At 42.2% G+C, this 24,784-nt stretch overlaps 1 protein-coding gene across 2 annotated transcripts in view; it reads right to left on the bottom strand.

Annotated features, from left to right (window-relative positions):
• The window catches only part of Commd10 (COMM domain containing 10), a 130,876-nt gene that overhangs the window by 86,949 nt on the left and 19,143 nt on the right, over positions 1 to 24,784 (bottom strand). For both annotated transcript variants that reach the window (XM_005356081.1, XM_026783304.1), the window contains exon 5: positions 5,201 to 5,311. In XM_005356081.1, the coding sequence (XP_005356138.1) occupies positions 5,201 to 5,311 (111 nt within the window). The remainder of the gene's footprint in view (positions 1 to 5,200; positions 5,312 to 24,784) is intronic.

Genomic DNA, 24,784 nt, shown 5'->3' with positions numbered 1-24,784 from the left:
AGAGAGAGAGAGAGAGAAACAGAAAGAGGGGGTGAAGGGGAGAAGTAGGGAGAAGGAAGCAAAGCAGAAGCAAACTCTTCCGGAGAGAGATGGGAAAGAAGGAATTTAGGCTGGAAGTAGAAGGAAGATCTGCTTGCCTCAGAGGACAGGGGGAGGGAGGGGATGGGGCTTGTCTCTTAAAGGGACAGGGCAGACCATTACACAAGCCAAATTCAAGAATATAACAAAACAGTTATCTACCATGATCTCTGGGTTTCATCCCAGGATTGCAGGGATGGATTTAAAACACACTGACAGTTCACTGAGAAAATATATTTTAGATGCTTTTACCACACATACAAAAAGCTACCTATGGGAAGTAAAAGTCTCCCTAATTTGTTCATCTACAGGAATCAATTGTTTTGAATATTTATATTAACATAGTAGATAGTTTAACTTAAATATATATAACAAAAAAGCTTCCAGCAGAGATTAAAAATGAAAGGAGTTCTTTTTCACATTTGAATTGTGCCCCAATCACATAGATCATCTTGAGTGCATTATCAAGAATAAGGAAGTATCCTTTAATGTGATTTATGTTAATAAAAATGTGCTACAGGATACCTTAAAATACATTTAGGAAATTCTGACCCACATTAGAGAACATTTTAGGTACATCGAATTCAATCTATATTACATCACCTTTAAGGAGATCAAAGTATTTTAAATTGCCATAACAAGAGTTCAAGATTTGAGTAGCACATATTTTTTCCTTATTGAGACATCCATCCTCAATATTTCAGAATGTTTCTCTTTTAAGTAGCACACTCTGTTTTAAAGGCATAATGCAATGACATAATCTAATCCTTATATCCTTATACCAAGATTTGCTGTTTTTTTTTTTTTAAAAAAAGTAGGGTCTATTGAAATATCATTCATACAAAAACATACACTTGCTTTGCAGAACTAAATGAGTATCTCTCAACGACAAACTATTCAGCTGTCCTAACTGAATTCCAAAAACAGGAAAAGGGAACTAGAGTCTACATAATCTTGAGAAGATAAAAAACACAATAAAACCCCAAACCTAAAACCCCAACATCTTTAGATATGTATACATATTACAGAATGGATCACTAAATCAGTAATAAAGGAAAATAACCCCGTACCCACCAATCAACGCTGTAGGAAAATGGCCTGGCTTCTCATTCGAGATGTGCAGATTACTAGCTTCATGCCCTTGGAAATGGATTTAACCTCTCTGAACTTCCCTTTCTCCATCAAAGAATAACAGTCATGACGGGAAGAAAGGCTTTAAACACCAAAACCTAACAATATCTAGTGTCTAGGACAGAGCAAAGGAACAGAAGGGTGGGAGGTAGCTCGGTGGTCGAGCGGTAGAGCACAGGCCCAGCATGTTCTCAGCGCAGTTAGAAAAAACTAAACAGTAAAAGAGTAAAGTTCGTTTCTCTCTCTAAACAGAATGTACCAGTCAGACACCAGCATGAAAAGATCTATATCTTACTCAAAATCATAATTACTTATCTATAAATACTTTTTGCACCCTAAGTACAGTACAGTTTAGCATTAAGAGAAATTAGAGTTTGCTGTGAAAGTCATTTTATCTTAGTTGTGGATAAAGAATGAAACACAATTTTAATATCTATATTAACAAAACAGAATTCTGTTGAGTAACAAACTGATAAAGAAATTAAATGTAGATTTTAAGTATTTTGGTGTCTTAGAATATTCAAAGCATTGATGATACTCAAAATTACCAGCACTTGTTAGAAATGACATTGTATTCTCCGCAATTTACTTTTTTAATTCCACAGACTATAATTAGCCTGGAAGTAGTTTAAACTATTACCCAACAGAGTCATTCATTTATCTTGGGGATTATTTTATTCCATTTGCTGGTAAAGAAATAAATGTAAGTGACAGAATGAAACAAAAAAGTCAACAGTGCAGAAGGCTTTTTAATAAATTACATTTTGGCAAATGATCACAGGCAAATTAACAAAAGCTGACTCATGCTGATCTCATTTATTTGTTCTATACATATCTGACTAATCGGCATTAATTCTGTTGATGGAAACAGGAGAACTCCATTGTTATATACAGATTAGAAATGTAAACACTTAGCATTTCCCACAACTACTTTGAATGTTATGTTAAATAATACTGTGAATGCCAGAACTGGTTAGGCAGGCAAAGTACTCTACTGCCCCCTAATGAAACAGACGAAGCAAAACCATAACGAAACAAGAAAACTTAAAGTGTCTGTGAACTAGAAAATCACCTTACTTTGCAGAACCCACTTGACAGGTACAAAGGGCATTAGCTGAAATTAACTAGCCTATAGATCGGTCCAAAAGCTACAACCATCCACTTTCCGTGATAAAATTAGTAGCAAAACAGGAAAGCCTTGAGACAGAAATATTCTTAGGGCAAAGATAACATGGCCAAACAATGTTATCTAGAATGAAAGCAAACAAAAACTCCATTGCAAGCAATGGGTGCCTGAGCTGTAAGCTGACACCAGGAAAACCTGCTCCTTAGAGACTAGACTCTTGGGTAAATGGCACTGGGTGAACACTGTCCAGCTAGTCTCTCATCCTCTCGGGGTCTCAATACGTGTATATTTTCAGGGTAACTATGCTATTAAATACATATTTAAAAGAATCTCCACTTACAGCTTACTATTTTACATGAATGATTTTACAAGACGATAATTTTGTGCTGTGCGGCTCTTTCCATTATAACCTAGGTAGTCCCAACTCCTAATAATCAACAGCAGCTCCTCCTTCGCTACGGTTTTCACAACCTGTTCCATGTCCTTGCTCTTTCACTTTGGCCTATCAAAAATTCCTGAATTCTCAGAACACAGGAAACTGAGAGAGAAAGACGGGAGGGGGGGAAGGAGGGAGAGAGAGAGAGAGAGAGAGAGAGAGAGAGAGAGAGAGAGAGAGAGAACACAATACAGTCTATGGTCTTCAATAACAGAAACATCCAACAGTTGCCACATGAAGCAGAAATAAAAGGATAAAATCATGATAACAGGAGAATGTAAACAAAAAAATCCAACTCAAGGCAGAACCCAGTAGTTAGCTGAACAGACGATGCAGCTGTCAACTGTTCCTCGAAGCCAGAATCGCTTGGACCCAGCATGCTCCTGCCCAGGTTGACAGTGGTTTTACATTTCATTGTGTGTCTACTGTCTAGGAAACATTAGCTGGGTCAAGTCCACATGGTGCCATAGGAGGGGGCAAGGTAAGAAATGACTCAATCTACACACAGGATAAAGAGCTCTCAGCCCTCACAGTGGGTGCTGCTCTCCTTGCTCTTCTCCTGTGAAAGACAGTGGAGCTAGCTTTGCACACACAAGGCTAACCAATGCTCATATGTAATAAGGTGCAATCAAAATTTAAAGAGAAACACATGGAAAATGTAAATATACTTGAACCCATATCACAAATTATCTAGTTTCACATCTGTATTGGCTTTGTAGGCAATATGAATTTTAAAAATGACTGTCTTGCTGAAGTGTTATTGCTTCATTCGCACCCCCTCACAATGAAATGGACACAGACATAAAGGCATGGTTTTATAGCCATATGTAATGGAGCTGGGAGGCCTTGGGCACCCCAAAGAGAAGCACTATGAAATCCTTGGTGCCAAAAGTATCTAATATTTGCTGAAAATAATATCTCTTAGTTCATATAGTGCTGTAGCTCTGTAGCTACCTGGAGTTAATATACAGTAGCCACTAAGAGATCAAACAGAGACAGCACAGGGCTACTTAAACATGCCATGGTGAGCCCCAGTCTACTCCAATGCCTTCCAAACCATTCCGCCAAACCTAAAGGAACACCTTCCTTGGTTTACAGAATGGAAAGGGACTTCCCAGGCTGTTCTTTTGCTCTTGAATTCCCAGTAAGCATAAATATTAAAAGTATATTGAGAAAAAAAGAGAGGAAGATGACAGAAAGAGAAAAGTAAATGACAGTAACTACATTAACAAATCAATTGAGCAAGAACTTTGGCCTGAAGCAAATGGATTGACTGATTGACTGACTGATTGATTGATTGATTTTAGCTCTCTACATTGTACTGATGATGGTGGTTATGATAACAGCCAGTACTGATAATTTACCACATTGGAATAAGTACTTTATACACAGTAGACATGCAATCCTCACAGATACAAACCCTATTGCATCAAACACTATAAGATACATACATGCTACAGGAAATAAAGTCTTACAAAGATTAGGTACCATGACACAATTATGTCATTACTAAGGTTAAGTTTGTATCATTTTCCAGTGAAATGCTTGAAAGGAAATTATTTTGGAACATTGTATGAAACTAATACATTATATATGACTTAAATCATATTAATATTTTCTGGTTATATATCCTGGGCTAGCTAATGGTCCAGTTCTTCAAAAAGACACAAATACCTATGATATAATACCTAATTGTGAACAGGCTATCAAAGTGCATTCTATCCCATTATAAAGATAGCTACAGGAAGAACACATCAGTCACTATAACCTTTGCATCCTCAGATGCCCACAGCACCCTGTGCCCAGCTCCATTCAAACACCTCAAAATAACACAAAGTCTCATCTATTGTGTGTGGGGGTTACTCTCCTTTTCTTTCTTAAAAGGGTAATTACAATATAAAACATAATAGGTAGTTCTCATTATATCTGAAACATATTTCTCTTCATGCCACAGTGGGGAACCTTTCATGACACTTCTTTCACCTTGGATAATGATGTTCAGTTTGTTGTAAAGTTGATACTAAAGGAGGAGGTGCCCTCTGATGTAAGCTAATGCAAAAATCTATCTTGCGAGAGTTAGGACTGAAACACAAAAACATACTATTCCCAAAATGTAATTCAGATTATCCAACCATCCCAGGCACTGGCTGGACAACAGCAAATGTCCTTCTCTCTTTATGCACACAGCTTACAGTTTAAAACATACATACACACACAGAGAGAGGGGGGCACCAAAACCAGTAATTTCATAACGACTCCATTAAATTTTTATTTCACACAAATGAAAAGACATTATAAAATGGTCTATAAGAGAAGCACATTGCAAGCTAAGCTGTTGTAGCTGATTTACACTTACATTTTTAAAGCCAGTCTCCTCTATCAATGAGTAAAGGACCTACCAAACATTTCACCAGGGCACAGTTTCTCACCTTGGAGTCCTCCTGGCTCACTCCCAGTTGTAGCACGGCCTGAGGAGACTGCAGTTTTGCTTGGGTCGAGTGAGCCATTTGCAGGTTGAGCTGCCATCCCACCGTCTCAAGCTACAAAAGACAAGGGAGGAGTGGGTTCAGATGGCACAGAAGAACACAGTCAACTTTAAACACGTTTCTACTCTGTAGGAATCAACACAAATAGCCTAGTCTTAATGGGAAGTCAATTTCAGGCTCCTTTAACCTGAGATCTCTGTAAACTCTCCCTCTGGACACAGTAGATCAGCCTCGTCATGCCTGTCAAATCCAACAGTAAAGGGGTCTCTAAACAGACTATTCTAACAAATAAGAATGCTAAGCAATCATATATATAAAGTCAACGGTGGGTTGTTTGGGAGGGGCAGGAGTGAACACAGGATATTTCTCAAGCCCATTATGTAGTGCAGAAGTATACATATAGGCATTATGGAGCCCTTCAACTCCTGATCTTCCTGCCCTGCCTCCCAAGTACAGTAATTACTAACATGTGCCACCACATCCAGATGGTTTTTAAAACCTACTGTCATTCTAAGATAGCATTTTTTAAATGTGCATTTAAAAACATACAAATTTCAACTAGTAAATAACACATTTTGGTGAAAATCCTTTACTGACTTCCTACTATCTTTAAACACTCCGTGTGGATGGAGCACAAACAAGGCTTACTTTCCCTTGTCCCACCTGCCTTCCTCTCCCCCTTTCTATTTAGAAAAAAACTAAAACACCCAGACATGAGGTTCACACCATGAGGCACTGTCAGTAAACAGAGCCAGGCAAGAAACTGCTGAGGTACCAGCTAGCCTGTCGTACCAGAGAGGGCCTTACACTTTCCAACGTCCATTATCTTACTATGGTTCCCAATTATGGTAGACGCTAATCACTTCCTTTGAATTTAAAAACAGAGTACGAGTTTATCAGGAAAGACAGAATTAGGAGAGGAAAACTACGGCAGTTTAAGTTCCCTTTGGAACATCACACAGCAGAAACAGCTTTATGAGACAGTGTGGCCACGTGGTTTTAGATTCAGTTCCCTAAAAAAATCCCAGGTTCCAAGCTTTGCGAAGTGCAGTGGTGTCAGGCCTCTGACAACACAGCCTTCGAGAGGATTCAGTTAAGCCACCTTTGCTCCAAGGGGCCTGAAAATCAGCCTCACAGTGCTTATGGGACCGGAATACTAATTACTTGACTTGAAAGACCACTGAACAGACACAGCAGCGACGCAAAGCCAAGCTGGAAAGAGAGCAATGAAAGTACCACCAACGTGGGAGAGAGCAAAAGGAGAAAACAGACTCACGTTTGCTTCTCCCGGGTCCTTCAGAGGTACAGAGAGTGAACTCCGCTTAAAGGTGTGTATCCAGGATCCTTAACATGCTGATCGCTAACATTAACTGGATGAGTCTCTACCACGGTATCTAATATGAGCCTTTCTCTGTTTCCATCAGTCTCCAGAACAGAACTCCAAAAAAACGTCAACACACCGTGTCCTCAGGAAAAGCACTTCCAGGTACTCAGGTGAACCTGTGAGCATTTTTGACCTGACCCCATCCACGCCAGAGCTTAATGCATAGCTGGGTGCTGCCTACCACTGGTGTGAAACAACCAGACAGAGCACTGAGCTTGTATATCCTGCTTTGGTTCACATGTAAGCCATTGCTCCCTCATCCCTGGCTAAGACAGGGTCTTAAGATCTTGATTTCCTCACATCTACCTGAACCATCTGCTTATCCACCTCCTTAATGGGCAGCAAAACAGAAAATGTGCGTTATAGTGTTTGTGACATTTTAAAGCATTATAAATACAAGCCATCTTAGTCACCTAGCTTTTCTGTGTCCCTCATGTAGTCTTCAGTGCAGACAGCCGTGACCCATCTCTTTACAAACCGCCACAGATTGTCGCCAACTGGATCCCTACCTTTATTTTATCTCAAGATCCCATTTTCCTTCTTCAAAGACTCATTAACTATGCTACGAAACTAAAAAAAAAAAAAATGTTCTAAGTCTGGTACTCAAATTTTATCAAGAAACACACTTTGGCCCTGGAACCAGAGCCAGTGAAAGAGATATGTCCTGGCCCCTGAAACCAGAGCCAATTCTGCCCATGAGCAGGTAAACTAACGAAACCCTGAGCAGAAAAACTAACGAATCCCTGAGCAGAAATCTCCTTGGGAAACAATGACTTTAAGAAGCCCCATTTAAGTCCCCCTGCCAGTTCAGTTGCTGGTTGTCCCTTCCCACTCTGGCAGAGGCAGGCACTCTCCTGGACTCCTCCTTCCCAAATAAAGCTCTTTCTTAAACGAGTTTTGGGTGAATATCTTCTTTTGCTAGTGCAGAAGAGGGACTGACTTAAGTGAGAGTCATCGGTGACATTACACAGAAACAGAGACTGAGTTAGGGATGTGATTCAGTAGGAAGAGTAATTGCCTTAGCAGCACAAGGCCCTGGGTTCCCCAGCAAGTCCTTAACCCAGTGTGGGAGCACATTCCTGGAATCTCAGTACCCAGGGGTAAAAGCAGGAGGCCCAAAGGTTCAAGACATCTTCAAATACTCAATGAGAGTTTGACACTAGGCTGGGCTAAAGATCCTGTCTCAAAAACAAAAAGTGTATCTGAGTAGTGCCCAGCTAGCAACGAAAATGTCAAAATATCCACTCCCATTGCTTCCATGTTACAGAGGGGAAAAATTCATGGGGGAAAGCTTTCTCCGTTTAATCCAAGAGGTCAAAATTAACACGACCCCAAACTAGGAAATGGTTATCAAGAACCTAAAGTTTATGTATTGTGATGGCTACAAGATTACTTTTATAATAGACTAATAATAAATTCACGGCCATAACTAGATCACATAAAAGTATAAAAATTTGTAAATTAAAGACTATCCTACAAAATAAATTGTATGTATATATCAAAAACACAAAATGTCTAAAAAGAAAAACCAAAAGACAGAACTCCTTATGTTGCTTGGAAGATGTTATTTGCAAGGTCTGAAACAAGCATTGCGATACAAATATGAGCAAGAGCTGTTTCTCTCTGACTAGGTAAGAGTCTTATGGTACACTAATTAGTCCTCTGAGACCCATAACGAGAAGCGAATATAGCTGTCATCAATATTTTAATTACAAGGAACATAACAAAATTTAGTGTAGAATTCTGCCTTATATTAGCCAAGTTTTATTACCTCTGCTCAAAACAAAGCTCTGTCCTGTGTACACTCTACTGTTGTTCATTAAAAGACTCAGGAATTTTGCTGTAGTACTTATATTCTAGTTTAAAACTCAGGGTCGGTATTAGCTTGCTTCCTGTGCTGTGGTGAAGACACTAAGACCACAAACAACTCGGGGAGGAAAGGGTTTATTTCAGCTGCATTACAGTTCCCGGTCCATCATCTAGGGACGTCAGGGCAAGAAGTTGAGGTAGGATACTGGAGGCAGGAACTAAAGCAGAGGCCATGGAGGAGTGTGCTCCTTACTGGTTTGTTCCTCGTGACTTGTTCAGTCTGCTTTCTCATACAACCTAGGAGCACCAGTCCAGGAGTAATTACCATATAAATCATTAATCAAGAAAATGGCTCGAAGATTTGCCTACAGGTCAATCTGATGGAGGCAGTTTCTCAACTGGGGCTCCCTCTTCCCATCTGACTCTAGTTTGTATCGAGTAGACAAGAACCTATCCCACACAGGGTCTTTGTATCTTCATGTCATGGGTTCAAATGCCAGCAAAATAATGGTAAACACTTGGGAGAATAAACCAATAATATTTTTAAATGTGTTTGAAACTCATCCCTCCTACATACATTGCTCCTTACTTGGAAATGTTACTAATTAGTTGATAAATGACTTTCTTCTCTCTCCTATGTCGATGTAGAAAGTTCAATGAAATATTAATTTATAATTACTCTACAAAACACAAATCTGAACGTGGTTCAAATTAACAAAACTGGCTATAATATTAACCCTATAAAGCCAAAAACGAATAACCACGTCTGGAGAGATGGCTCAGTCAGTGAAGCACCTGCCAGGTAAGCATGGCAGTTAGATCCCCGACACCCGTGTAAAACACAGGCCATGAGCAGAGACAGGCAGAGCCCTGGAGCTCACTGGCCAGGAGGCCAGTCAACCAGTGAGCTATGGACTCAGTGAAAGACCTTATCCCAAAACAGAAGGTACGGAGCGATAGCGGAAGACACCTGATCACCAAGTATCAGATTCTGGCCTCTACAGTTCTCTCTCTCTCTCCCTCCCTCGCCGCTCCTTCCCTCTGTCTTTCTTCTTTCTCTCCCTCTTCTTTCTCTGGTAAACAAATTAGTTACCAGATACATTTTATAATAGTATTAGTTTTTTGGATGGGAGAAAAGCATACCACATAGCTAGCATGCAAAATAAGGCTGCATGGGCTATATTAATATCAGACAATGCACACTTCAAGCCAAAGGATCTACTTCAAGGTCATTTACTAAAAAGAAAACCCATAGTAATAGGGAGCGATCACACAGGAGAGCACAACCTTCATGCTGGCTCAGAGGCTGTCTGGGTCTCCTGATCCTTTTCTCAATGAGGGAAAGATGAAGATAAAAGGCAGGAATTACGATTTTCCTGGGCCCAGGTTTTAAAGAAATACTCATTATTTTCTTCAATACTAGTAATAGAACAAAAGAGAAAATGCTTGAAAAAGGAGAAGGTACATAGTTTGGACATTCCTGATTCAGAAATCCAAACACCAAAAATGGTTCAAAATTTTTCAATCATAACGTGCCACACAAGTGCTTGGAATTTGGGGCCTTTCAAATGACACATTTCACACTGTGCATGCTCCGCTGGTAAAGTGTAGGAAATAGCCCCAAATCTGAAGGTCATAAAGTCTGGAACACCTGTAGTCGCAAGCATTTTAGATGAGGGACACCTGACCTGGACTGACAAGTGTAGAGCTTTTCAGAGGACACTGGGAAAAGATAGTGCCACAAAGACATAAGACACCCAGCGTGGTCCTTTAGGCACGTCTCTGGTAAATCACATGACATCGTCAGAGGAGGCAGCAAAGAGCAATTACACGTTCTAGGAGTGCAGGTATAACGTCTTCAGGCCGCTGAGGAAGAGGGCATTTTCCTGGTCTGTGTGGGCAGGCTCAGCATTTATTGACGTAGTTTTCAACCAATCAGACCTATATTTAAAGCCCAAGGGCCCCTCTTCTCACCTCCCCACTACTGTCCAAATCAGCTAATCCCAACCATCAGTTTCTTCATTTTTGGTTAAAATTAAGGAAATCTGATTTAACCGCTGGACTGAGCTTTTGTGGGCAATGAGATATGTATAAAAGTATGGGCAACACATCTGCCAAAGAAGATATTAAAAATAGATGCTATAAAATAGATGATACTATAAAATAGATGACCCTATAAAATAGATACTAGAGACTACTCTCCAGTCCTCCCGATCAGGTCAAGATCACTGTCAATTATCTTACCATAACTCCCTTGCATCTCCTCTCAGCCTTTCTAAGAACTTACAGACTTTAACTCCCTTCGACCTGTCTAGCTGATTTCAGAGCAGGTCCTTCCCATTTATTCAAAACAGTAATACATTTCTGTTTTCTTTTCGAAAAGATTGTAGGTGGGAATTTTGTCCCTTCCTATGAATTTAATTGGGTGACTCAGTTCTGAAGGTAGCTTTTCACAGCTTGACTTCCCTTGCTGCCACTGTGGCAACATTCTCTGAGTCCCATACCACACAGTTAGCCGTTCCCCGTCTTGCTCCTTCAGCCTGTGAGTGCAACGCTCATTTCTAGCATATAAGTTATTTCTCTTCTTTATAGACCTGCTTCTTTTGTTCTTAAAAGAAAACCCACACAGCTGTTTATTTTCAAGTATGTTCTATCAATTTGTTTCAGATATTTCTTATTTAAAGCCAGAATTGATGTCACACATTCTAAATTCTATGGACAAGAATCTTAAGATGTATTTCTGTTATTAATAAAATAGTTTTATTAGTTAAAGAATATTTTAATCAATATTCTAAATGAATTAATGCTCCCTTTCAAGTTTTCTGACTGTTTTTAAATATCACTATATGATATTTGCCACCAATGTATACACTACTTTTGATACATATAGAGTGCTCATAGGGGTATCAATTAAAAATCAGTAACTGGAAGAACATTAAAAAAAAACAAAACGCCAATATCTGGAAGTTAACCACATGCTTTTAAATAATGCCCAAGACAAAAAAAAATATATCTGAAATAAAAGCAGAACCTACAGGGAAAAAATGAAAAATCAATCTTCAACAAAATCAAAGTGCTTGCTCCGCAGATGACCCCATTAAAACACAAGTTACACTATACAACAGGGGTGAGCATGTACAGACCACACGTCTGACAAAGGATTGGTACCTTAGATAAATGAGAAGCACCCAGACCATGGGGCACAACTTAAAATGTGGCCCTCAGCAATCATCAAAGAGGTTTGTTTTTTTTGTTTGTTTGTTTGTTTTCCCCAGCAGGAGGGGTGTTGCATTGATCCACAACTGGCCAAACTGCACAGAGTAAGTGACAATGAAGCCCCAGCCCCAGCTGGTGCACCTACGATGTAATCCGCACACCTACAGCTCAGGGAACATCACAGAGGAGGGAGCAGAAAGACAGTTAAGAACCAGAGGACCAGGACGCCAGCTGTGAGAGAGCAGCCTCTCTCTAAACATGGGGAAGATGGGGATGCTGTGCCCATGAGGTTTTAACAATACGGCTCTCTAAAGAAGACCCACATAACAACCACATGAGCTGACGTGACATGGAGGGGATGAGTTTTACAAGATGCTGTGTTGCTTTCTTTCGGTTGCTACAACACTGACCAAACAAGACTTAAGGATGGAAGTTTATCTTGGCTTACAGTTCTGGAGGGAGTCAAACAGGCACAAGAAGCTGAGAGATCACATCTTCAACTGAAAACACGGAGTGGAGAGTGAACTCGAAGGCAGGCGAGCCTGGCCCCAGTGATGTGCTTTCTCCAGCAAGGCTCCAACTCCTAAAGGTTCCACAGCCTACCGACAGCACCAACACTCAAATGTGAGAGCATACAGAAGACAAGCAACTAAACACCATAGCCCCCGCCCCCAGACAAAGAGCTACAGGCAATAAACGGTTTAAACAGTTGCTGAGAGGAAAAATATGTTTTCTCCAGGGATGATCCCCCTGATAGGCTATCAAATCCCAGGTGGGCGGTCTTAAGATACATACACATATTAGCAACACTGAACAGACTCAGTAGGTTTTGTGTTTGTGTGTGTGTGTGTGTGTATTAGCAACACTGAACAGACTCAGTAGGTTTTGTGTTTGTGTGTGTGTGTGTGTGTCTAGCAATAATACTTAAAAATGAGATCATAAATGGGGGGGGCTCTGGAGTAGGAAAGGGAGAGGGAGAAGTGGAAATGATATAAAAAATAGTACTCGTAGATTTTTTTTTTAAAAAAAAAATATGCACTGCACATAAAGAGATATCTCAGGCGAGAAGAGAGGGCAAATCAGCACAAGGAAGAATGCTGACCACCACCGTTTGGAACAATGTGAGACTTCACCACAGGCCTTCTAGAGCAGCCCAAATAAATGTGTCGATACAAGTGCGGCCAGCTATACAGAAAATGTAGCTCTCCATACACTGCTGGAGGAGTGCAAAACAATGTAGCCACTGCATAACCAGCTATCACATGATTTAATAATCACATGATAAAAACTTGAGTTCACACAAAAAACTACACACAAATGTTCCTCTGTAATAATTAAAAACTGGAAATAGCTAAGATATCTTTCAAGAATTGAATGTTTAAACTACCCATAACATGGTAATTAAGAAGAAATGCCATGCCAAGGGCCACGGAGACAAATCTCCCAACAGCTAGTATAAGCCAGGAGTCAGCCATGGAGATTACTGCACAACCCTGCTCAAATGCCGTGCGGGAAATAACAAGAAAGCATGGGAGGGACAACAGATCTGCGGTTGTCTGGGGTGCACAAAATGGGCACGGGGAGAAACTCCAAGAAAACAAGAACATTGTGACCTCAGTTTCGAAATTGGAATCTCTGATAGCTCTTACACCCTGCCAGTAAATCTACACTCACGTCCCCAACCTGACTCGTGCCCCAAGGGAGCATACCAAGAAGAGGAAAATGAAGAACATAGAAATATATCGCTATTGTATGGAACACTTCCTACGTTCGTAACTACACTGTTCTTACGTATTTGATTAGTTAGTCAAGTCCCCTCCTCACAGCTGCTGTACTCGCCCAAGGCTTTTCCACAGTCTGTGTCCAGAAAGCACACGGTAAAAACGCTGCCTGGATCTTTCCCACATGGAGAAGGACTTCTGTTTTTCAATTAGATGTATGAGCTGCTTTGCAGGGTTATGGTTTCGAAGCTTTCTCATTACACAGCCTCGTGATCAAGAAAGAAATGACTTTGGGGAAGACTGATTTCTCAAGCTACACAAGGCCGTATTGATAAGTCCTCGACAACGTGCATTTGTGCAAAATCCGACACGGGTCAGAGTCACACCTTCTACTTAGATAAAAAGGCAGTGCCTAGTCTTCACAGCACACCGAGACCATTTCCCCAGGAAACACAGTGTGCCGAAGGAGAAAGGGTGAGCCCAGGATTTAAGGGTAGGTTTCCCTGGGACGCTGCTGCTGCAGAGACGGTCACACGTCAGCTTCTGCAAGGGGTCGGGGAGAAGAGGGAAGAAATTTGGGGAAGGTCCTTACAATCCCCGCAGTAGAGTCATTTGTCAGATAGGCAAAGCTGTAAACTGCTGACTGAGGGGGACAGTTTTATAGGGGGACAGAGTTCAACTTATGAAATGGTAAGCAAAGGCTCTGGTCGCAAGTCTGAACAAAGCTGATGTCAGAATAATGTAGGAAATGATCATTACATTATCAAGTAATTCAAGGAAAACAAGCCATTCCCTGCTTTGCATATAATAGGTTCCCAATTACAAGAGTATATATAAAAAAAACTAGATAAACAAAGGAATTAAGTTTTATCCTCATTTCCCTCAGAACCAAAAACCAACTAAACAACAACAACAAAAACATACTATGGCATTAGACATCTAGCATTTTATATGTTTTTTCTTAAATATTACTGTTTCAGTTAGGTTTCTGTTGCTGTAACAAACACCATGACCAAAAGCAACTTGTGGGAGGAAGGATTTATTTCATCTTACAGGCTATGGTCATCCTTAGGGGAAACCAAGGAAGAAATCAAGGCAAGAACTTGAAGCAGAAAGTGTGGAAGAACACTGCTTCTTGGCCTGCTCCCTCTGACTTGCTCGGCTGGCTTCTTACAGCTCAGGACTCCCTGCCCAGGGACAGCATCATCCACAGTGAGCTGGGCCGCCTACATCTATTAGCAATTAAGAAAATGCCCCCACAGACATCGTCATAGGTGTAGTGGCATTTCATTTGTATTTTAACAAATAAAGCTTGCCTGAAGATCAGAGAGTAGAACAGCCCCACTGGTCAGCCTTACAGACCAGGCAGTGGTAACACACACCTTTAATCCCAGTAGCCACAGTAGTTGCCATAGAAACCGAGTGGTGCATGCCTTTAATCCCAGCCCTAGATGGGGATTATAAAATGGGAGCAAACAGCTCTTAAACACAGTCTCATTCTGAGATTCCCAGAGGCTGAATTGCCATTTCGGACTGAGGTGGGGGTAAGAGTCAGTGACTGGTTGTTTTGCTTTTTGGATTTCAGGTGAACTCTAATTTCTCTCTCTGAGTTTTTATTAATTGTGCTTCACATAGGCCAATCCAATGGAGACGGTTCTTTGGTTGAGGTTCCTCTTTTAAGGTGACACCAAGTTTATGTCAAATTGACAGTAGAAGCTAACAATGACAATTATCTACATATTTATGAATCTTAAGCGACAAGCCTTACAATTTGAGGGGAAACCTGGTTTTGTCGAGACAGTAACGATTCCTACCTCTAAGTAAACAGTATTGATACTTATGAAAATATCTGCAAAACTGCACTTTCACCTCAGCTTTCTATCCATTTTTAAATAGCAGTGGAAATGATGAATCGGCCGGAGCTGCAGCAGAAAGCTGGTGATGCTCTCAACACGCATGCCTGAATGCCACGAAGCACAGGAGGTCACATTTCAAAATGCCAACGAGTCGGCTGGTAACGGGATTCTGCATTCTGCACACTGTGAGAACTGTAGCAGGACTGATGGCAAGCATATGGAAAACAAATGTCAGTAAATAAGTCAGCAGCCATCTGTGCGAATAAACTCACAGTGACAGCGCCACCTCCTTTCACCTTCGGGGAAAAGATGGGATGTGATAGAGGTGGACTCTATCCACTAGGTGAACGGAGAAGGGGTTAACAGAGAGACAGACACCGAGAAAGACATGGAGACACACAGAGAGAAAACAAACAAACAAACAAAACAAAAAACCTGAGCACACATTATAGAGCTGACATTCACTCCAGAGACAATGAAACCAAGCCACCGTAAAGTAAAATTGGTTTAAAACCCAGGCCTATGACAGATTCCCTGAACATGCCTAACAGCTCAGAGATCCCCTTAACCTGGTCACAGCTGTAAGAAACAACACTGTTCAGAGACACAGTGACGTATGATACAGATACACAGATGTGCAGATACTCCCCAGCGGACAGTACACGGCTCCAAATCATTCCCCATTGCTGCGACTCAGCCGTTATCTCAGCATCGTAACTGCTCTAAGAACAGATTCGACAAGCCTTCCATAATGACACACTATGTTCTAGGTACCACTGCAAGCTTGCAGCTTAATAATACTACAGCAAGGCAAAACAACAACAACAAAACAGAAATACCTATTCCCTAAGGCTAACATTCAAGTGCATAAAGATCCATTGATGATTAATAGATAAGCAATACTGCATGGTACTGAGTGACAGAAATAGAATAAAAACAAGGTCAGGTTAGAAATGGCAGACAAGAGTTTAATGTTAAGCGACTTAGCCAGGAAAACAATCTGAGACTATACAAGCCTGAAGATGTGAGTTCAATGTTAGGAGCCTAGGTAAAAAGCCCAGTATGGTGGTACCCATCAGTAATCCCAGCACTGCTACAGCGAAATGAAAGGTAGAGACCCACAAGATCACAAGACGGGAAGTGGCGACGGGAGAACAGACAGCTCTTGGATGTATGTATGGAGCAGCAGAAACAAGAGAACTCTGGACTAAAAATCTCAAGGGGCCATTCTTCTGGGAACTTGGAAGACAAGAATGTATGCAATGAAGGCCTGGCCTATGAGGACTCCATTGGGGTCGGTGTTAGGGCATTTGTGTGATATTCTAGCAAAGAATCTAGCTGCATCCTGACCTGTCCTGAAAATCTGAGTGAGGTTAAGTTTCAAGGTAATGAACTAAGTCGTTTGATAGAAGAAAACTGAGGACAGGGTAGCCCACAGGTAGTGGCATAGCTAGTGTTAACTGCCCTCACCAGGTCAGTAGTGAGATATGAACGAGAAGCTTGGTGAAGAAAGGTTTGGAGTATTTGCAGTAGTTACAGGGACTAGTGTCAGGGAAGAGTAACCTGGCATTTTACACCAGGACAATCATAGAAGGCTCCATCTTGTGAAAATGCAGGTCATTTGAAAGAGAAAACTCACAATGCTCCGGAACTCTGGTCATTCTTAAAAGCCTCTTTCTTGTTTATTTGTTTATTTATTTATTTAAAAAAGTCTTGCTATATGGTTCCCAGATTTGTCTAGAACTGACTAATGCAGCCCAAGCTGCCCTTGAACTCAGGGTGATCTCCCTAAGTGACTGTCTACATCTACAGAGCATACAGTGCAAGTCTCTGGGAGGACAACCTATTGACAGTCCTTAGAGGACAGATGGAACACACTGCCTTCTGCAAAAGTCCAAAAACAAAGGGACCAAATGAGTGATCTACTTTCAGTACTCTGTGCTTCCCATGTTACCAAATCATCAAGTCTTGAGAGATAGAAATGTTTATTTTATAAATACCACAACTTGGGGATATGCGCTAATTATACCTTCACTTAGGGATATGCCCTAACTATACCCACACTTAGGGATCAGCCCTAACTATACCCACACTTAAGGATATGCCCTAACCATACATTCAAGTTTAGATGCAAGAGTCAGCATGATCTCACTTTCAGGGTAACAAAAAAATCTTATACTTCTTGACCTACAAACTTATAAAAAAAAATCTACCATGAGACTTCTCTCCAAATTCAAATTTAAGATGTTGATAAGACACATCAATGACTTTCAAATTGCTACTGCCCCCTGTCAAAAATATATGAACAGCACAAGTTTGAGGACAGAGAAATGTCATTCAACTAATGATCTCAAAATTGGCAACACTGAAAACACTACATCAGCTGTATTTAGCAAGTGCACATCTTGGAGCACGATGATGTAATTGGGGTAATCTTGCTAACAGTACAGTCCTTTGGCATTAGCAAAATCTTTATTCAATTTGTTAATGGTTCTGGTCTCAGCCAATTACTTAGGAGAGAACACACTTCTGTTTTGAATAAGACTGATTAAGGGTCTCTTAGATTAAAACGCTTTAAATTGACTGCTGTATCAACAGCTAAATCCATCACTCTTTGTTCCCTAGTAGAATTCCCAAGCTAAAGCTCCCTTTTAAAGGCAGAAATTTAAATGTCTGGAATCTAGGATTCTAAGACTACGCGAGGGCCATAATGTTTAACGTAAACGAACCACAAACACATAAAAAAAAAAAAAACTTAAAAGTACAACAAAAAAAAGTGAAAAAATATTAGGTAACAAAAAATACAGTTCACATCTCTTCCCTAAAATGTTCTTTTCTAACCAATAAGTGGAAATATCTCTCTTTATAAGAAAAGCAAACAAACTGAACTTCAAACTAGCACAATTTGTGAGTCAAGGACATTGGTCATTTAACACCTATTTCTGGACAATCTGCAGTCTCCCAAAGGTGACAGCAACAGTGAAGCAACAGCAATGACCAAGTGACAAACGGTTCTGTCCTGTGGAGTTACTATTATAGGACAGAAGCCAGCAATTTAAAAATATATAAGTAAAGCACCATGTCTAAAATGAGATAAGCATCAACAGCAGCCTCTGCCAATTAGGACTGTCTAAGATAAATGTCACCTTTAAACACAGATCTGAAGACGGTAAAGGAGCCAGCCATATGGACATCCAGGAGAAAAGCCTCTGAGGCGAAGAGATCAGAGTGAGCCAGGTGGGAGAAATTAGGCAGTGAAGGTCAACAAGACAGACAGTGGGCTGAGGGGGCACCACAGGTCACATACACAACTCTAAGAACTGAATTCTATCAGAAGCAACACAGAAGCCATTCATGGACTTATAGCAGAAAGGAAGCAGGATAAAAGCAGAGTTTAAAACAGTCACTATTGGTGTCCTGAGACGGAAAAATAGTTCTTGTCACATTAAGATTCTTAAAGACAAGAGTTAAAATATCAGACAGGATATTTTTCTATGACAGTTTTAAGGCAAAGGAAAATGAGTAGCAGCAGGGAGAAACCAAGGGGAATTTTTCTTAAAGAAAATAAAAGGACTCTGACTGTTAGAAGGGAACCATTTAGTAAAGAAATGTACATGTTTCTGGCTTTTCCTAATGGTTGTAGTGTGGGGTGGCTAAATCTCTAACAGAAAGCGTCAGGGTTTCGCCTTACGGTGATCAGTGATCCCATTCAAGAGAAACAGAAACATACATGCATAAAAGGACTTGTTAGGTAACTGAAGTTACCCTACACCCAGGATGATGCTCATCCCAGAAGCCATAGGCTGCCAATAAAAAGCCCAGGGCCAGGTGTAGGTTACCTCCCCTCAAGCTGTTGGTCAGAACACTGCAGAAAGAATACAGGCCATTGTCACTGCTCTTGACTTCCCATAAAAACTTGACACTAAGACCCTATTGCTTAAGACAGCACATTCATTGATCACAGGACATGGAAAAATAAAATTGGTACTGACCAGGAAGATTCGTCCCTGCTAGCTGGGGGAGAAAAAGACACCAAGAGTCTAACCTGCTGGTGACCTCTGTGAACTGCAATAGTGACCAGTATGACAGGATATGCCCACGACAGCAACTGTGGCATGAACGTTATGGGAGTAGCCAACCACTTTCTAATGGATTTAACGCTGTCTACACAAAACCAAACACGTCTAGTACGGTAATTCTGGCCAAGAACCCATGAGTGAGGAGCTCACAGGCCCCACACGTGAAGCTACCATGATTAGTCTCCCAAATGGGCAACGGAACAACTGCTCTCCAGACTCTTATCTTCTACTGACAGATCAGAGAAGTTTCTCTGAGCAGCAGCGGTGGCAAATACAGAAGCTCACAGGTGATCAGACTGCAGAGGGTAAGTATCTGAGGTGTACTCAGTTGCAAATGGGACATCTATCTCCTATGCCGTCCAAAGCCCAGGACCATCAGAAAGGAGGAGGCAGAAAGATGTCAGGAAGGACTGGAGTAACAGTGTCTTCTAACTACAATGGCATTTATATGCTGACAAACTCGCGGCAGCTGTGGTCGCCTGAAGATCAAGCCAGCCACATCATAGTACAGCTTAGGAAGAGGTTCACAAGCCCCACCCTTACCTAGGAGCTGTGGGCAGATGATGGCTCCTAGATGAGAATCGCTTTTCTTTAAAGGTATGACATCTATAGGTCAACCATGATCCAGTGAATGGCCCCACATTAATGAGTAGATGAGCAGGACAAAATGGATTTAATGGATCATTTAAAAAAAACAAAACAAAAAGGCACAAGATTGAGAGCAGAGGGTGGGATATCAGAGGAGTTGGGAGACTGGAGAAAAAATATGATCAAAATATATTACATGAAATTATCAAAGAATAGAGAAGATATGAGAAAGAGGAAGGCAAGGAAGGAAAGAAAGAAGAGGGAAAAATTTGAACTAACTTTCTGGAAAGTACATTTGGCTAAACTGCCAAAATAAAAGGTTTTTAGGGGAAAGTGAAAAACCTATCATCAGGATTTAGGGGGGAAATGGGAAACCTAAAGAGGTGAAGCTTCCTTGCTATTCAGATGAATATTTTAAAATTTAAAGAATAAAAACACTCTTTAAAGTAGGACTTGTCCACAAACATTCACAGCAGAGTTACTCTTAACAACACAGACACAGAAACTTGACTGCCCAAGCAGCTGCAATAGAGACAAATTGTGACTTTCAATCAGCGGACTATGACTGTAATGGTCTGTCCTGTCCCTTTAAGAGACAAGTGCCACCCACTCTCCCCATCCCACCCCACCCTGTCCACTGCTGAGGCAGGCATATCTTCCTTCTGCTTATGGCCTGAGCTTTCTTCCTTTCTGTTTCTCTCAAAGAGGCAGCTTCTACGTCACTCCCTTCTCCCCACTTCTCCTCTTCCCCCACCTATTTCTCTTTCTCTGCCTCTCTCTTGCTCTTCTCCCTTCTCCCCCCCTCCCCTTTTCCTTTCCCCTCCATAACACACTAAATAAATATCCAATCTCACTCTGCATGGCGTGCCCATCTGTCTCGGTCTCTCACCTGCCAGGTGGCTCCCTGCCTAGGACCCGCTGGTCCTCATGGCCCGCAGGCCGCTTGGGGACTCCCTGCCTGTGACCTGGCTGCCTTCGTGGCCCGCTGTGGTCTCAGGACCTACTACCCACTGCCTGCTGATGCTTTGGGACCTGCAGCGTGGTCCCATGGTCTACTGCCACCAATCAGGGATCTGCAGTGTTTCTGCCACTGCAGCCACTCGGGGACCTGCAGCATTTTAATTTTACCATAACATTGGTGCCGTCAGAATTGGTAGGCCTTCCTGCGCCCCTCCCGGGACGGGAACCTGGAACCTGGTTTCTCTACAACAGTCCCACGTTCCATCTGCCTGAACGCCAACCTCTATGCACACCAGCAACTTCAGTGATGAGTTTTCCCCTTCCAGCCCCCAACCACAGCCTTCACGGCTACAGTTGAATCCTGCAGTCACATTAATCTCTAGTTGCTTTCCATAGCTAAAAACATGACCGGACACCAGGGTCAGTCCTCCCATGCTAGCACTGCACACGCCGTACTGTGCATTCAGCTGGGGGCCCTCGGATTTTCCCTTCTCCTTTTTTCTTTTCTTTTCCTTTGAACTACTCGTCAGTGGTCCCCACCATGAGAGACCACTCCAGAGCAGCCTCTAAGCCTCTCTGGCTTCTGAGTCACCTGAACTGGAGCCAGTCAGGCTTTAACACCCACCTGTAGAGCGAGGATGCTCTTCTACAGGCCCTGCGGCGTTCACTGCCGTTTCACACTCCGGGCCCTGTGGTGTTTTTCGTGGATTTTCACATTTTCAGCTATGGTATAAACCCTCACTTCACCGGTTTTCCGCCCGTTTCACTTTTCCTCAAACTATCCCTGCCACCACTGTCGACAAGACTGGTCGGATCCACGAGACAACTATTTTCAATCGCAGCCTTTTGCTCCCCACCGCGGCTTGTGGCATGGTGCTTTGGCAATAGGGCAAATCACAGCTCTAGGTCCCTCTTCCAAACAACATGTGACTGCTGCCATTTTGACTGAGGTCAGGTGACTTTGCCGCCATCTTAACTGAGAGCCAGGTCAGGTGACCAAGTTCTGCCATCTTTACTGAGGCATTCCCTGCCTGACTCCGGGTGTTAACTCTGTTACATAGGTGGCCTTATCACCATTTTGAGTGAGGTCAGGTCACCTTACCACCATCTTAACTGAGGTCAGGTACTTCACTACCATCTTAACTGAGAGCCAGGTCAGGTGACTGAGTCTAACTATCATTACTGAGGTATACCCTGCCTGATCCCCTGGTTTACTTATGTTTTTGTCTCTAAATTCCTCTTGCTGACTCTGTTGCATGTGTGTTTTGTGCAGTGGCATGCCTTTGGTAGGGCCCACCAAGAGCATCCACTTCGCCCTATTCCTAGTCACTCTGTGTGTATGTGTTCATACATAACTTAAATGCACCTATGTTTACTGTTAAATGTTATAATTGTCTGTTCATTGCATCTCATTTCAGACAACAAAAAAAATAAGTCTCATGTGGTATGTACTTTTAAGTCTCTTATAAAAATACTTTTTGTTTAATCCAACCCTGCTTTAGCAGTTGAGAGCCAGTACAGTCAAGCTTGGGCCCTGCTCTCCAGGCAAATTCTATACTGTAGATATAACTCATCTATACCCAGTAATCTGTTTTTACTCAACTGCTCAGATATCTGGGGAATATGACATTTAAATATTTAATTATTAAAAACTTTTTTATAACAAAAAGAGACACGTTGGCTCCTAGCTGCAGCACTCTATTTCCTCCAAAGAAGACAGAAGACAACTGGGCATAAAACAACATCCATCTGCAATTTGTTTCAACTGCCAAGTGCTGACCACTGGGCAAAACTGCCTTTCATCTAAACTGAAGATCACCAGACAGTGGAATGAATAGCTAGAATCGACAGTGTTGCTGCTCAGGTCAAGGTGAACTTGTCTTCCTACAGATTTCTTAGCCCACAGGATCTTCTGGAGCCTGGCAGGCCCTGAGCTAAACAGCAAAAGAAAAATACGTACCTCAGAGATCATGGAGGACCCTGAGGTGTAACTCTAGGTGCCACCAACCAAGAAAGTTCTCTGTCATTTTTTAATAACTCGAGTAAAATATTATCCTTCTTAAAGATCTCTGATGCAGTTTGACAGCTGAGAGGTTTTGTCAGTTTAAAAGGACAACCTCACCAAATAAATTTCAGTAAAATACAAATACAAGTTATTAAGGTGTGTACCTGCAAGTTATAAAGGTGTGAGGACAAATACAAGTTATCAAATTTTTCTCTCATGCTGCCTTTCATAGTCTTAAAGATACTTTTCATTATGCAAAAACATCTGTCACAGTCCATTCTGATATAAATATGCTGCTGTTTAAGACTTATATTTTCACAAACCCAAAGAATTGTTGTGAGTTCCTGGGAGCTGAATACATCCCTTCTCAATTCCATGGTTCTAAAACTTCTTTTTCCTAAACTTTGTCCTCTGTTCTGCCAATACCTTTAATACCTTTAACAGGTAGGTGTAAGAGACACCAGACATTTCCATACCACAAACACCAGACAGGAACAAAGAGACCATCTACCCCAGGATGTGACTAGCACCTAGCTTTCTCAGGTTCCCCTCATAAGATGACACCACAAATAAGCAGGAAGCAGTCTTGAGAATCTGCCTCCCTGATTCCTTTAATCTGTTGTGCCTAACCTCCCGCCTTTTTATCACGAAAAAGAGATGGGAAGTAATGGTCTGTCCTGTGCCTTTAAGAGACAAGCCCTGCCCACCTACCCTCCATTCACTGCTGAGGCAGGCAGATCTTCTTTCTGCTTCCAGCCTGAGTCTTTCCTTTCTGTCTCTCCCCCAAAGAGGTAGCTTCTGCCTCGCTTCCTTCTCCAAACTTCTCCCCTTCCCCCTTCTCTGTTTCTCTCTCTCTCTCTCTCTCTCTCTCTCTCTCTCTCTCTCTCTCTTTCTCTCTCTGCTCTTCTCCCTTCTCCCCCCTTTTCCTTTCCCCTAAAAAACTCACTAAATAAATACCCACTTCCTCTGCATGGCATGCCTACCTGTCTCAGTGACCCACCATGCCGTGGCTGCCTGGCCTACAGAGAAGCTGTGGCTGCCTGCACACAGCCTACAGAGATGCCGTGGCTGCCTGCACACTGCCTTACAGAGATGCTGTGGCTGCCTGCACAAGGCCTACAGAGATGCCATGACTGCCTGAACGAGGCCTACGGAGATGCCGTGGCTGCCTGAACGAGGCCTACGGAGAAGCCGTGGCTGCCTGCACAAGGCCTACAGAGATGCCGTGGCTGCCTGAACGAGGCCTATAGAGAAGCCATGGCTGCCTGCACAAGGCCTACAGAGAAGCTGTGGCTGCCTACATGAGGCCTATAGAGAAGCCGTGGCTGCCTGCATGAGGCCTACAGAGATGCCGTGGCTGCCTGCACACAGCCTACAGAGAAGCCGTGGCTGCCTGCACACAGCCTACAGAGAAGCCGTGGCTGCCTGCCTGCACAAGGCCTACAAAGACGCCATGGCTGCCTACATGAGGCCTACAGAGAAGCCGTGGCTGCCTGTACACAGCCTACAGAGAAGCCGTGGCTGCCTGCACGAGGCCTACAGAGATGCCGTGGCTGCACAGAGATGCCATGGCTTTCTGAACAAGGCCTACAGAGAAGCCAGCCAGCAAAACTCCAGCATGGGTCAGGAAGTGGGTCACAAGGCCCTATCCCTAGCTGAGGAGCTGTTGGTAGCAGCTGATTGGTATAGGAAGAAAAGTCATTTTTCTCTGGGGATGTGGCCATTGGTCGGTTGCCTGTGGATGGCCCCATACCTATACAGGTGCAATAACTGGACTCTGTACAAATTTTTGCTGTTGTTTTGTTTTGTGTTTTGTTTTTCCCAGAATTGAAGGACATTAAGTTGAAAGGAGACCCCGTATTGGGAGCAATCTTAGGGGACTAAGAGAGAGGAAAGAGGGTAGCTAAGA

This window comes from Microtus ochrogaster, chromosome 18 (genome assembly GCF_000317375.1).
Source record: "Microtus ochrogaster isolate Prairie Vole_2 chromosome 18, MicOch1.0, whole genome shotgun sequence".
Taxonomy (NCBI): Eukaryota; Metazoa; Chordata; class Mammalia; order Rodentia; family Cricetidae; genus Microtus; species Microtus ochrogaster.
The sequence above is the reverse complement of the archived record's forward strand: the minus strand, read 5'-3'. Positions and strand labels throughout refer to the sequence as shown.